Source organism: Castanea sativa, chromosome 6 (genome assembly GCF_040712315.1).
Source record: "Castanea sativa cultivar Marrone di Chiusa Pesio chromosome 6, ASM4071231v1".
Taxonomy (NCBI): Eukaryota; Viridiplantae; Streptophyta; class Magnoliopsida; order Fagales; family Fagaceae; genus Castanea; species Castanea sativa.
This window is the reverse complement of record NC_134018.1, coordinates 36,408,331-36,424,333: the sequence shown is the minus strand read 5'-3', so window position 1 is coordinate 36,424,333 and position 16,003 is coordinate 36,408,331. Positions and strand designations below refer to the sequence as shown.

Sequence of the window (16,003 nt, the reverse complement as noted above, 5' to 3'; positions counted from 1 at the left end):
TGATCTAATTAATCGTCATAATAGTATGCTTTGAAAACCATGGCAAACATGTTTTATTAGATTATATCCAGTTCAAATCGTCCTACTACTCATTTATGAAATTATAAAGTATATGGTCAGAATATTATGTGGAATTTATTGTCCAAATTTTGATTTTATGGAGAAGACAAGTCATAGAACGAAAATAGATTCTTGCAAATTAAAATGAGACATTTTAAATGTAGCTTATATAATAATTATACTCAATCATATAACAATATGATTTAAGATGGAGGAAAATGCATTGGTTTAATTAAGGCAAAATGCTATATGATTCCCTAAAATAAGCTTTATTTAGTTGAAGAGTTGTTTATATTTATAATTGTAACTTAAGATAAGCCATATTAAGTGTTTTTCTTTTTTTGGATTAACACCAATTACCACCTGTGGTTAGATAGGTATGTAATGTAAGGCAGGCCAAGACAGTACAAGGCTTGCTTCAAGTCAAGTAGTTAACACTTAAAAATGGATGTCAAATGTAGACTTGCTGCTAGAAGGTTCAGAACTCCATTCAAAACAGAGATCTTTGTAGTCTTGCAGCTCGAGTTGCTTTTATTGACAAATGTGTTTCTTGTGCTTTGTTTTGAATGAAAGATCTAATTTATTGAAAAAATGGAAAAACTCAAAAACTAGGAACTAAAGAACCACACATATAACTTTACTTAGTTGCAACTGCTATCATTTTCTTGGCAAAGAATATATATGGCTTTAGGCAATTAGGGTACTCCGGAAATTGTCTATAAATCTGCTTCTATACCAAGAATCAAACGGTTCATTATTAAAATACCATATTGTTTTGAGACTTGTTTTGTTGAATGCTCTAGGATTGATAGTTTGATTCCCCAAAATCTGAAAAGAATGCCAAGTGGCAAGTTCCTAAACTTGAGGAAGCTAACTAGGTTCTCACTAAATACAGAAACCAAGTAATCCCAGTGACACATTATGATATTTTTTTTCTTTAATGTTTATTGAGCAAAAACCAAAAAATTAAAATGTAAGAACAGGCCCATAAAAATAGCAAACTGGAGATCTTGCAGGTAGATAAACAATAGTAGTAGTAATTTACTTCTGCTGCACGATCCCTCCTTAGCTTTCATCCCTTGAAGGGTACACTTTATTAAGATCTATGTGTACATTTCTAGTATTAGTAATAAAGGCAGCAAAATCAGATCAGCTTAATCTCCCAAATCTGAATACAATTATTTCATGGTTTTTATGGTAAATTAATCAAACAAGAATAGATGTACAATTCATAAGCTCTCAATACACTCTTCAGCAGAACAAGAAGAATAAATTTATATAGTGTGGTATGTACTCCCTTCGGTTGCTAACTGATAGATACTGAATTTCTCTTGATGCAGAGGCTTATTCATGCCAGAAAAGGTTCCACTTTGAAAACCCACATCCTGCACAAATTAACACGGCAACAATTCCAGTAGTTATGTGAAGATTCCGATCACATGGAAATCGTTCCTCATCCTCATCCTCATTCAAACCAGTTAGTCAATAGACCTCAAAGATTTTGGATCATCTTGTAAACCTCCTCAACCAGTCATTCTTTCTGCACAAGATTCTCAGCATCTCCCATCTCCACTTCACTTCCTTGTTCTTTCTGCACAAGATTCTCAACATCTCCCATCTCCACTTCACTTCCATGCCATTCATGTTTATCCTTAAATAGCAACTCAATCTGCTCCAATGATTTTCCTTTAGTTTCTGGAACAAAAGTGTAGACAAAGAGAACAGCAAGAGCAGAAATTGCAGAAAAGATGAAGAAGACTCCGGCCACAGAAATTGCACGGGAAACAGAGAGGAAAGACATGGCAACCAGGCCACTGCACACCCTATTTCCCACAGCCCCAAGTGCAGCTGCTTGGGAACGTAGTCTTAAAGGGAAGATTTCAGTTGTCAAAACCCAGCAGATAGGGCCAATTCCCACTGAAAAGAAAGCTACATTCCCACAAACAGACAAAATTGACAAGGCGATCCCAACCTGTCCTTGCCCCAGTAAAGAGAGAGAGAGTCCCAAACTAAACAAACAAATAGTCATTCCAATTGTGCTCACATAGAGCAGGGGCTTCCTACCAAGTTTGTCAATAAGAAAAATAGCAACCAATATAAAAGCAGTTTTTGTAACACCAACAGCAACAGTAGCAGCAAGGAGATTTGTGTTCCCCTCAACTCCAGCATCTTTGAAGATTTCAGGACTGTAATACACAGTTGCATCAATTCCTGTGATTTGTTGGAAACATTGGATCCCAAAACCAGTGACCAGCATCCGGCAAACTGAAGGAGAAGGGCTCAACAGTTCACGCCATACAGCTTTCTCTTCGTGATTTTCTACATCAGCAGTTCCAGCAGCTACTTGTATTTCTGCAAGCCTCTCCTCCACCTCTTTCTCACTGTCATTAGTCTTTTGCAACACTGATCTTGCTTCTTCAACTCGGTTCTGAATCACCAACCACCTTGGTGACTCAGGAATTACAAAAAGTGCAAACCCAATGAAGACTGAAGGCAGGATTCCCACAGCAAGCATTATCCTCCAATTTATGTGTGCTGGAAGCCCAGAAAATGCATAGTTCGAGACATAACCAAGTAGAATTCCAAAGTTTATAAAAACCTCTGGGAATGAGGTTAGCGAGCCTCTAGCAATGGCGGGCGATATCTCAGCAATATAGACAGGGGCAATCATGACTCCAAAGCCAATCCCAATCCCAGCTAGGAGTCTTCCAATCATTAGAACTTCGAATGAAGGAGAAAGAGTCATTATGACCGCTCCAATTTGAAAGATGACAGCAGCTAAAGCCATTGTCCATTTTCTACCAATAGCATCTGATGTTCTACCACCAGCTAAACTTCCAAAAAGTGAAACAATGCTCAAAATTCCAACAAGTACTTCCTCCTGCACCTCAGTTATCTTTAGATCTTCTTGAATAAATATAATTGCTCCACTCATGACCCCTACATCTACATATTGACAAAAAAAATGCATAAATACACGCCATCAATTGTATGAATGGGACAGTACTATCTGCAAAGTCCCTAATTGCTTCTTGCGCTTTACCACAAAATTGTAATTATCATGAAAAGCATAACATAGCTTAAAGCAAAACTTGGATTGAATCTTATATTTATTTACCAAAAAAAGAATATATGCAAGTAATTTAATTGTATTGTCCTATATAAAATAAATTTTATATATCTATATATATATTTGGGTTTGATCATTTCCACTCATGTTATATCTAATCACTTCAAAAGGTTCTTATTCCCATGGGCATCAAGGTCTATAAATATGTGCAATTAATTTCTGAAAGCCATAGAAAGCATGGCTCATGCAAAATACCAGATTAATTTTCACTACTCACCTATATAACATGTTCCAGATTATCACTAGTTAAAATGAAAAAATAACAAGGGTTGGTGGTCAGTCGCATTCCACCACTAGCCCTGATTGAGAATTCTAAATGAATCCAAAAGCTAACCAACTTCTTCTTTTTTTTTTTTCATTTTGATGCACGTGGTTATGTATAATTAAGAACAATGAACCATCAAAACAACAACCTTAATAATTTCAAATTTACACAAAAGTGATACAGAGCAAAACGTGATACAGAGCCCTCTCTGTCTTCCTTAAATTGATTGGCAAAAGAGCAAAAGATATGGTATAAAACATTGGAATCATATAAAGATGTTTTCTTTGGATTGATCATCGTAAGATACCAAGGTCAACGTTCTCTGCTAATCCATAATTTCTCTTTTAATCATCCAAAAATCAAAAGCGAAACGTTGAGCCAACCTCATCCACGGCACTAGCTGATTATCATTATCAACAGTCTACAACAGAAGCCAAATCTCCCTCCAGAAGCCAAATACATTAGCATAGCTATCTCTTTTCTGTAAAACAAATCTTATCTGCACTGTCTGTATAGGAAGCAAAACCAAAACACAAAATCTTATTTATTCTCTTATGGTATCAGAGCCATAGACTCACGTCAAATATGTCTTCTACTTCTGCAACAAATTCAACTATTATGTCTCATCCTTCCCCCATTCTTACTCCCTCAAATTATCTCTCCTGGATAACTGCCATTATCCCCTACATCAATGGCAATAAGATCTCCCACCACAGATATTATTTAATCTTTTACGAAATATATTCAAAAGAAAATCAAACAAAGTACATATGACTGATTCTAATTAAATTTACGTGTTATAGACGAGTCTATGGCCAAATAAGAGAAAGAGAGACGGTCAACCAAAAATAGCAGATCATAGAGAGAATTCATAAAAGAAACAACAACAAAAACAATGTCAAACAAAACCTCACCAAAAGTGATGCTGCAAGGTTATGCGAAATTTTCACAGCAAAAAAATGGTTGTGCTGAATTTCTAATAAAAATAAAAACTTGACTATATAAAGAACTGAGAACAAAAAAAAAAAAAAAAAAAACCCTACTCAAGAGTCAGAGATAAAAGCATATATACCATAGCCAAGAAGAACGGAGTTGAGAGAAGCAAAGACAGCACAAGCTAAAACATATTTCCTGGTACTATTATTCCTGTCCTCTTGATGTTTTTGGCGTGAAGCATCATCGTAATCCTCTCTGAGCTCAGAGTTCATCCTCCTATACTTATTCTTACTCCCCAATGGAAGACTAGACAACCCCATTTCTCCATTCCCATTTTCTTGAACACCCACCAACCCCATCTCACTTTTCTCTGTTTCTCTGCCTGTTTTTCAACCAGAAAACAGAAAAACAAGATAGACCCAGGACCTGTTTTAGGTGGAGGTTTTTGACTGCTAAAACTTATTGAAGGTTAAACCAAGGATTGGGTTTTAGATCTGAGAGAGAAGAGGGAAGAACTAGAAGAAGACTAAAGAATGTGGGACCTTTCTTTTTGTCACGCAAGCAAACCCACTTGAAATATTATTTCCATGTGCAAACGGTAAGCATCATAGAAACCTTGACGTCCTACTTAATAAGGTTTAGTGGTTCTTTCAAGGTAACACCTGTTGCAGATCCAAAAAAAAAAAAGGGTAACACCTGTTGTGTCTAATTTTGTTGGTATCTTGCATCTTGGTCTTTAAAAATAGAAGTCAAAAATCACAATTTATGGCCAATAAATTCTTCTCCTTTTCTTAAGGAATGATTTGAGTTTTAATGACTTCTAATTTGTTTTTTGTTTTTTTATTTTTTTTTATTTATTTTTTAGCTTGAAAGGTTTGGAAAGTTAATTAATAAAATATTTTCTGCTACATTTACTCTTGAAATATAGTAAAAATTGTAAAATAGTACTTCCATTTCTCACCATGAATATGAGATTAGAAAAATGAGTTTTTATCTTTCTTTTTATACAAAATAGAAATTATATTTTAGTCTAATCTAAGTGTATGCGTGTGAAGTTTCTTTCTAGAAACTTAAACCTCAGCTCTTACCTCTACACCTTATAAGCACTTATATTTGAGGGGTGATCATTACACCAAGAGTGTGCAATAGTGAGCCTCTACTAATTTTTAAGATAATTAGATGCTTTATTCTACTAAATCAATGAGATTTGAGTTACAAGAAAATTTTTCCATATGATAACATCTAATCCAAAGATTCTATGTAATGCGATCAAAAAATGCCCAAACCTTTTCTCTCTTTTCTTCCCAAAATAAAAAAGTAATAAAAAACAACAGAGCCCAAACTTTCAATACCCTCATAAACACTACTTTTGCTCATCACAATGGTCACCCACCCTGCCCCCTTTGTTTCAGCAAAAAAAAAAAAAAAAAAAGTTTTGCTCATCATAATTAAATAGACTATAGGACTTTTTCATATAAATGTTAAACAACCGTAATAAAAGAATATATAATGACTGCCCCAGTGCCCCCTTTCTTTCAGCAAAAAAAAAAAAAAAAAGTTTTGCTCATCATAATTAAATAGACTATAGGACTTTAACTTTTCATATAAATGGTAAACAACCGTAATAAAAGAACATATAATGAAGTTTGGGTACAGAAAGAGGAAAGCTGGAAGACATTGTGTGTGTGTGTGAAAGAGATTATCAGATTATCCATTTGTTTTTTTTGATAAATTTCATTTTATCCTTTTTTTTCATTATATATATTTTTTATTTTTAAAGTTTCATTTTGTCCTTGTATTCTAACATAATAAATCCGTTTGTACCAAAGATTAGAGCATCCATAGCAGATGTGGTATAAAAAATATCATTTTGCCACACCAAAACCCTACTTTATTATTTTACCACATCATTTTACAACATCCCATTTATTAGATGTTTTATCATTCCATTCTATACATTAAAATAATATATTATCTGCCCCTATCATCACCGTTAACAACATCAACAGCACATCCGCCACTGCCGCAACAATGGCCACCAACAGCAACAACACCGACCAGCCACCACCAACACAAACCCATATCCACCAACGTCACCTTTCAAAAAAAAAAAAAAACACACAACCAGAGAGATCGGCACAACCACAAATCCCAAAATCAACCAACCACCACTCAAATTCGCCAACCACGAGATCGGAGAGACCTAGACAACTTGGATGGCGAGATGGTGGCGAGCGAGATCAGAGAGACCTAGACGGCGAGACAACGGCAGGCGAGATCGAGCAGAGTTTGACAGAGGTGAGATCGAGATCGAGGCAAGAACGACGCTGTCCCATTTGTGGTGTTTGGTTATGCCGCCGAGGCGAGAATGACGCCGTCCCATATGTGTGTTGGAGTTTCCATTTGCCTGAGATTGAGATCGGGTTTGTGTTGTTTCATATTAGGAAATTCAATTTCCTTTTTCGGTTTGGGGTTTTTGATTGTTGTGGGGTTTATTGCAAGAGGGTTTGTGATTTGGGAAATTCCACGTTGTTACTTCAATCTTGGTGAGGAGAGAGAGACAGATTGTGATCTGAAGAGGACGAGGAAGACTAAAAGAGGAGTTGAGAATCTGGTCTAAAGAGGAAAGAACACCAGTTGGGAGAGAGAGACAGATTGTGAGGAGAGAGAAAAAATCAATTAAAGAAGTGAGAGGAGAGAGAAAGATGAATAAAAAAATAATAAACATTATGCCATTTGGTGTCTGTACCGTGCCAAAATTATAAGGGTACTATTCAATATTGCAGAAGTTTGGCACATTTAACACATCTGATAAAGCTCCGTTTTTGGTGTTTGATGTGTCAAATGTGCCATATTATAGCATTTAGCACATATACCACATCTGCTGTGGATGCTCTAAAGCATGGTGTTCAAGCATTTTTGTTTTGTTGAGGTAAACCCACCTTATTTTCTCTCTCCTCCTCATTTTGGCTTTTCATTCCCCATTTTTTCGTGCCTATGAAAAAAAAAAATAGAATTAGGATAGTAATTATTTGACTCTACTATGAAAGAGTCAAATGACAATCATCTTAACTCATACTAAAAAAAAAAGCCTTAGAACACGCATGAAGAGTGTGCCTGTGTAGTTGAATAATTTATACATAATGCATATGGATTGACTTTCATCTAACTGAGTTTTTCTAGGACTACGCATTTGGCCACACACTTTGTCACAACATCCAAAATTGTCAATTTGTGATTGGATTGCACCACATCCCTATTGTTGTGGTGTAATCCAATCACAAATTGACACTTTTGGATGATGTGATATGATCTTAAAGTTCCTCTCCCATTATAGTATTAATTTTACTTTAGACTACACAACAATAGGGATGTTTATTAGTATCCAACGTTGTGTGATACATACAAGATACAACTATACAATTGAAACGTAACCTTTTAATGTCATCTTTTTGTAGATATTATAAAGTCACTATAAATTGATGTATTTAGTTAGATTATTATTATTATTATTATTATTATTAAATAAAGTATTAGTTGAATATATCTTACGTTTATTAAAAAAAACATATCTTATATGAATATGTATTTTTTCATAAACTTTTTAGTGTTATTTATCATAAAATACGTTCATTAAAAAAAAATTATCATAAAATACAGAATCATGCAGTGCAAAATACGACTTGCAATACAAAATAATGAAAAATCAATCCAAGATATGATTTGTCTGAAATTGTTTGACTTGAGTGTCCGTGACTTGTATTAATTGATCTTATGATATACAGCCTAATAATTGACATGACTCTAAAGTTTGCATGAAATTCATTTATCACTCTTAAATTTTAAAAAGTTTTTTTTTTCGTTCCAAAACTATTGAATATATTACACATTTTATCTTTAAACCTTATAATCGTCCTAAAACTATTGAAAAATTAACAATCATCCCAAAAGTTTTTAGAAAAATTCATACTATGTATGTACGTAGCTAATAGTTTCTTGCCACTCGTTCATCTCGTGTGTGTTTTTCTTTATTTTATTTGTAATGGTCTCTAACAAGTTAACTTGTCAGTCTCTATTGTTATTTTTAGTAGCATGTTGTTAGATACATTGAATAAAATTTAACATCTTTTTTTTAAGAAGAAAAAAAGGGTAAACATGAGTGAATGGAATGACAAAAATTATAATGTTTTCACTAGTTTAGGGGTAGGGGAAAAAAAGACATGAATTAAACCCTTCAGGCAATAAAACTTAATCGAAGATGTTTGACTTTTAATTGACCTTATAATATTGTGTCACAATAGCTTTTGAGTTCTCATAATTTTACACATAATTAAAAAATATTAGTAGAATATATAATTCCATATACAAACACAATCATAATTAATTTTTAATATAATAATTATCATAATTAACAAATTATATATGTATAATAAAAGATTTAAAAAAAATCATATTTGTTCAATCAAATTATCCATACTCTTTATCAAAAATTAATATATATCCAAACTCCAGTCCAAACTACGACCTAGTTCTGTTCTTTATGGGGAAAAAACATGAATTAGACCCTCCATGTAATAAAACTCTCAATAATAAAACATAAGTGAGAGGTCTAGAATTCTTAGTTCATCAAAACGAGATCTAGATTGCATTTTACGACTTAATAACAAATCAGCTACCTTTATGTTGAAAATTTCAAACAAAGATCTCATACCTTGTTAGTTACGTTGATGATATCAGACTCGATTGTGTCTTAAGTGTAACTACACTCCTTTTTCTTCCATCTTTGCATAATCATGTTCTAATTAAGCTTTTATATATATATATATATATATATATATATATATATATATATATATATCATCTGAGGGTTCAACTGTTCAACAGTTCAAGGCATGTTATTGTACAGCACTGTCAGCACCCCTCAATTTTTAAAATTGAATTTGATCCTAATTCTATATTATGATGATGATAGATTTTACCTTTGAGATGGTTGGTACTATATTGACTAGGCTTGAGTCTTATAAATGTACTCATGTATACCTCTTTGTGCACCGGAAATGTCAGGTTTATGGTCTGAAAATGGTTTTTGCGTAAACACAATATTTTGATTAGAGATCTCCAAATTTAATTTTTACTATCAAATTGTGGATCTTCATACTTTTATGTATAGATTGCTCTTTAAATAGAAAAAGAGAAATATTCTTTTAACCAAATAATTACTTCATCATTCTCTTTTTCAGTACTAGCAAGAGCTATAGTAACAAAATTACATTTTAAAGGAACGGTAGCAAAAAATATTCTAACAAATTGTTCACAAATCAGCTTAATATCCTCCAAAATCCAAGCCACTTTCAAAGAGCAACTCATATCCCAGTTCAAGAGATCTACTAATAACTTCAACAAAATGATTATGAATTTCAAATGACAACATCTATAACTTCAACAAATTAAATATGCAGGAAACCTGAATGAATTCCAAAAAGGAGATTGAAGCCAAATGGTTTAAGCAAAGGAATATCTTGAACCACCTCTAAGATCCCCAGCCCACGACAATAAGACTTAGAATTTTCATGGAGGAAAAACCTCTTAAATCAAAAGGTTCAATATCTTCAATGAAAATGATAAAATTTTAGTCGGTTAAGAATAAACAGAGTATCTAATTTCATAAGAATGAACTAGACTAAAACGTACACTTTTGTGGTTAAAGTTTGGAGTTGTTTTTATCTTGGCTCCTTACATTTTAAAATTTTTATTCTAACCCTTTATGTTTGACTTCATTTTTATATTGGCCCTTCCATCCATTTATGTAACTAATATAACTAGTTTAAATGACAAATAAATGTCATTCATTAAAATACGTCACTTATATGATATCAAGTGTCTCTAGATTAACCCAGGGGGTTGGCTGAGTTGGTAGAGCTCTCAGCCTCAGGGTGCTTGTACTGGGCTCGACTGGGTGTGCTCCCCAGTTCGAGTCTTGCTACCTGCACTTTGAAACGAATTTCACAGTCTTTACCCTTCGCAGGCTCTCCAGAACAGTGATTAGTCTCTGGTTGAAAGCCTTGAGGATACACTGTGGGCAACCAAAAAAAAAAAAAAAAAAAAAAAAAAAAAGTGTCTCTAGATTACTAATGAAAATGGGCAATAAGGTTAATATCAAAACAAAATCAAACAAGAAAAGCAAAAATGAAAATTTTGAAACATAAAGGGCCAAAATGACAATAATACATAATTTTAAGGGTCAAATTTATACTTTAATGATTAATCCGTTAAATACATTTCCAACTAAAATATCCTCTTCTCCTCTCTTCAACACTAAAAGTCTAAAGAATATTCTTTTAGGCCTTCTTCAATCTGTGCTGTTCATCAATTATTATTTTTAAAGGGAATTATTCATGTCTAAGGAAATGTGTCGTGGTGTCCTAATTAAGAATATTTTTTAATTACGACTTCTCATTGCGTACGAGTAGTATTTAGGATTGGAGCCGACTGTATTGAATGGGCATCAACAATGACTTTTTCCATACAAACCATATTGAAAATTTGTGTTGATTTTTCTACAACAACGTGATTTGACTTTTGAGTGAAGACAGCTTTAGAGGAGGTTACGTGACCGTGACATAATGCACTCCCGATCGGGACCTTTGGACTCCAATTACAATTACACCACGGCTAAGTGAAACTTGTTGTATGAAACTCGGTCTCTTGGGGTTGAGCACCATGCTTCCTGCACTCCAGGTGGGAAAATGATCACGTTAATAATCAACTCTGTATTATATCATTTTAATCACCTAGTTTACTTTCACTTCCTCACTCTCAAATCGTTTTATCCAATAAAAAAATTTTCACAAGAAAACATCGTTCATTGCATTATTCAAACACAAATAAAACAAATGATAAGTAATTATTGAATTTTCAAATCAAATAATTGAATTTTCAAGTGATCAAACATTCATGCATGCCACAGTTGCATGAAATGTTACAGAAAATGAATTTATACTATTATTTATGGCAGATATAACTCAAACCATGGCGAAAATGGGTTTTTGCCCTTTTCGCAAAAAAAAAAATTAACATGTTGCCCCCTTTCTCAAACTAATTAGAAAAATGTCTCTATTTTAAAACTCGATTTTCTCAAAATCGAGTTAAACCCCATAGCAGCGTTTTAAAAAGCCTATAATGACGTTTTAAGAACTTATAGTGGCGTTTTGGAACTCGATTTCCATGAAATCGAGTTATAGGTTAAAAAAAAAAAAAAACCTTGCATGGAACTCAAGTTCCAAAACGCCACTATAGATCCTTAAAACGTCAGTATAAGCTCCTTAAAAAGCTGCTATAGGGCTTCAGAAATATTTTTTTTGAAATTCGATTTTGAGAAAATTGAATTTCAAAAGATGGACATTTTTCTAATTAGTTTGAGCAACACGCTGATTTTTTTTCGCGGAGAGAGCAAAAGCCTATTTTCCCTCTCAAACCACATTTTGTTTTTTGTTTTTTTAATCTTTGAGTTAGACCACATTCTTTTAAATAAATAAATAAATAGATTCTTGAACTTGGTACTCAATCCATTAAATTTACAGTAGTTGGGCTATAAGTTTCAATGTTAAAAAATTATATATGATGCACCGACATTCCAAGGTGTGGACACCTCTAGCTGTATAGGCCTACATCAGTACCTTTCGTTGTCGGCTTGTTGCCTGCTTCTTGCTCAAATTCAGAAATTCTGTACTAAGAGTAGGTCCCATGTTTTTTTTTTTTTTTTGAAATTTCCCATGTATGTGCACTATGCCGATGGAATCTATAATGATTAGCATATTGTTCATAAAAAAAGAAAAATAATAATAATAATAATAATAATAATGGTTAGCATATTGGACAAAATATTAATTAATCTGAAATTATAATTAATAAAAGATTACCGTATCTTGAAAGAAAGATTACTCTACATGTAACATATACAGTCTTTGAAAATTCATCCCAACTATGTTGACCTCAAAATTTACAAATTTTCTAGTAATTATCATTACAAAGAGAATAACTAAGTGAATTTTAATGAAAAATTATGAACCAAATAATAATACCACACATCACGGGGAAAAAGCTCCGCTATTCATGCTCCTTACATTATGTCCAGTTTTTTTTTTTTTGTTTTTTTTTTTGAGAAAAACATTATGTCCAGTTAATCCGTGATTTGAATATATATGTGTGTTTGTTAAATTCTATAATCTTTTATGGCCTGTTTGGATGTTTAAAAAAGGAGGGGGAGTAGAGTAGAGGGAAGGGGAGTAATTCAATTACCTTGTTTGAGAGTTTTTTAATGAAGGAGGGGGAGGGGTTTGGAGGGGTTTGAAGGGGTTTCAACTACCTCCAATCCCCTCATTTTTAATTCCCCCAAATTGGAGAGATTTGGAAGGAGAGTAGAGCACATAAAATTATTGATAAAGTAAATTACCTAATTTACCTTTATTATATTTATAAAATTACAATATTAAAAACAAGGGGAAGGGCTAATTACTCCATTCCCCCTTACTGATTATAAAAACATCCAAACAAGGTGGAGGGTAATCATTCTCCTCTACTCTCCTCCCCACTACTTCCCTCCCCTCTACTCCCCTCTACCCTCCTCCCTCTCTAAACTCTCAAACATGCCACTAGGGATTTATTAATGTAACGAAGCCAAAAAGAAAGAATGGTAGGTGGTAACAATAACAACATCCCCTCCCTTTTATTTATTTATTTTTTTTGATTGGGAATATTACTACATAACATTAATAAAACTTAAGTGCTGCAAGCAACTACATGAGAGGCCAAAGCTCTAACACCCCATAATTTTATTACTTATTTAATTCTTATACGTAAATTAAAAAAGAGGTCCACAATTAAATGGATATAATTTATTTGGGCCTATGATATTAAAAATAAGATAATACTATGGAATATAAAGCCCAAGTGAGGTGGCATAAGTAAATATATGAGCCTTGATAAGCTTTTTTTTTTTTTTTTTTTAAACCCTAGTCTTTAACTTCTTAAGCTACTTGTGTATTTGCTTATGGGGCTTCCTTTTGCTTCAGCGGGCGGCAACACACTACTGAACCTTACTTTGCTTCACTGTGGTTGTGAGTGGAGACTGCAGGTACGACTCTCTTCTGCTCTAAACTTAGGAAAGTTGAAATACTCAATGGCTAGCTTTTGTTTCCACTCTTATAGCATCTATTATTGGCGTACCTAATAGAAAAAAAAATGGGGCTGCTGTTATGAATCCCCAGCTATGATTATTATATTAGAATAAGGGTGCCTGTGGTTAATATATATTCGTTTATAGCCTCACCTTGTTTATCGTCAACCTGACCTGCATTTATGCTTATCGTCAACCTGACCTGCATCTACACCCTTTTCATTGTCTAAATCCTAGTCCAGCGACATAAAGGGAATACTAGGCAATTGGATTGATAAATTAAGGTATATATTAGGTTGATCATATGTCCATCTTCCTGCCATATTAAAGTTTTATGCATAGCTAGGATTATATTAATGGAAAAAGGCTGCATTATGTTATTAGATTCCTACCTTAGCATCTAGTGACACTAATTATCATCTCTAAGCCACTGCTGTATGCAGCAACTTTTTAAGCCCAAAAATCTGATTATGTAGCAATATTTTTAAGCCAAAATCTGATTAGGTAGAGCCAAAAAGATATGATTATGCAGCAGTAATTGTAAGCCCAAAATCTGACATGGCTGAAGAGTATTTCAAGGAAACTAAACACCTCTGTAGGCTTTAATGTTGATAGATTAAACTATTTAAATGTGAAAACAGATTGTTAAGTAGGAAAATTTTGTATTAATGGACCTATTCTTGGTGTTGCTAGGTCCTAATTCTACTGATTTATTGTGACTCAAGAGTGGTTGATTTCTTTTATTTTTGCAACTAAGAGGTAAGTGGTGTTTACTAATTTTGGGGGTTTTCCCAAAACAGTGTTGATTATTAAACAATTTTTTTTATCAAAGAAATATGTTGATATTCTATATATAAATTGATACTTTATAAATGTTTTATGTGCACATTGACTATTCGTTTTATGAAAAACTTGTGGGACAACTTAAATTTATTTAAACTTGTATGTGTGAATATATCTTTATATTTTTGAGAATTATGAATGAATTATTTTTGTGAGCATATTGAATATATTTTGAAAACCTATGGCAAGTCGTGATTAAAAACTCAGTATTATATTTAGTCCTTAGCAATGGACAATTATACTGCAGTTAGTCCTTAGTAAGGGATGGTCCCAGAAAATGGGATAGTGTACATTTGATAGCTTCTTAGTAAGGGGGTATACTATTGATGATTCAAAAAGGAAGTTTCTTAGCAAGGGAATGCACCTTTAGGTTCCAAAAGAACCATCCTTAAGAAAATGGATGTAAAGAAGGTTCTAGTCTTAAAAGGGGACAACACAACCCTGTCAACGAGGCGTAAACGTTGACCACAATAAAAGCCTAGGAAATTATTTATATGATGGTATTGGTATATGTATTATGATGGCTCACAATATAAAAAGATATATTTTTATATGAAATATTTGATGATAAAATATTGATGAGTTGCAAGTTATGAATTTGTTGTATGAATTATTTATTTGAAAGGTTTGTTCCCACACCCCAATGTTAGTGAATTCCACTTATTGAGTTATCTCACCCCCTTTTTATTTCCTCTTATAGATACATTAGAGGGATTATTGGCGTAGAGATTCTTGGAAGACAACAATTACGAATTATTTTGTAGAACTGAGGATTTTATTATTATTTTTATGGAATTAAACATTGTATTGGAGAATTATTTAGAGGATGTTTTGTCTTTGGTGGATTAGAGCTCTGTAATTTGTGATGAGATTTTAGGTTGCTGGTTTTTTTTATTTAATATTTTTTTATGGATTATTTAGATTGAATAGACTTTTATTATTTATGATTTTGGGGCGTTACAAAAGAAGCTTCTAAAAAGCTGGGGGTTTCTTCAACCCATGCCTCAAAATCAACTACAGACTTAGCATGATGAGCTAGAAGATGGGCTGGTCTATTGCCTACCCTTTTTATGTTATTTTATAATTCAACAGTTACAATGGGAAAAAAGATTTGAACATTAGATGTCTTAAAACATCCTCTCCATTTTCAAGTGCTCTTCATTTTATGGTTAAAATTTTATTTTCTAAATCTTACAATATATAAATTAAATTGTAATTTATAATTTTAAATATAATGATTAATGACAGCATTTATATATTTAGATTTGTAAAATTTAAACTGAACCATAAAGGCATAAAATAAATTTATTTTAAATGAATGATTTTTTTTCTTTTTCTTCTTTTAAAGAAGAAAAAAAAAGAAAAAGAAATCGACAATAACAACAAAAGGACCAACCTTAGTTCAACATAGCCACCCAAATTCTTTACTAGTCTTAAGAATCACTTGACTGATCTAGTGGGTAGGTAGGTTAGGATACCTAAATCTTATGCTATGTTTGGAAGTTTTGAGAGAGAGGATAGTAGAGGGAAGGAGAGTAGTGGAGAAGAGAGTAGATGAGAGTGGTTATCCTCCACCTTGTTTGGATATTTTTAA

General features: G+C 33.0%; 1 protein-coding gene and 1 long non-coding RNA gene across 2 annotated transcripts; one reads left to right on the top strand and one right to left on the bottom strand.

Annotated features, from left to right (window-relative positions):
* Positions 1 to 1,190: 1,190 nt before the first annotated feature.
* Positions 1,191 to 4,991, bottom strand: LOC142641124 (putative polyol transporter 4). Its single transcript, XM_075815516.1, has 2 exons — positions 4,528 to 4,991; positions 1,191 to 3,006 (listed from the first exon to the last, which is right to left on the bottom strand). Exons 1-2 carry the CDS (start codon positions 4,748 to 4,750, stop codon positions 1,592 to 1,594), a joined length of 1,638 nt encoding a protein of 545 aa, XP_075671631.1. The 5' UTR covers positions 4,751 to 4,991; the 3' UTR covers positions 1,191 to 1,591.
* An 8,424-nt stretch (positions 4,992 to 13,415) lies between these two features.
* Positions 13,416 to 15,301, top strand: LOC142639031 (uncharacterized). The gene is made up of 3 exons (XR_012845111.1): positions 13,416 to 13,524; positions 14,260 to 14,325; positions 15,110 to 15,301. It is a non-coding gene; the product is annotated as an uncharacterized LOC142639031 (long non-coding RNA).
* The last annotated feature ends 702 nt before the right edge of the window (positions 15,302 to 16,003 follow it).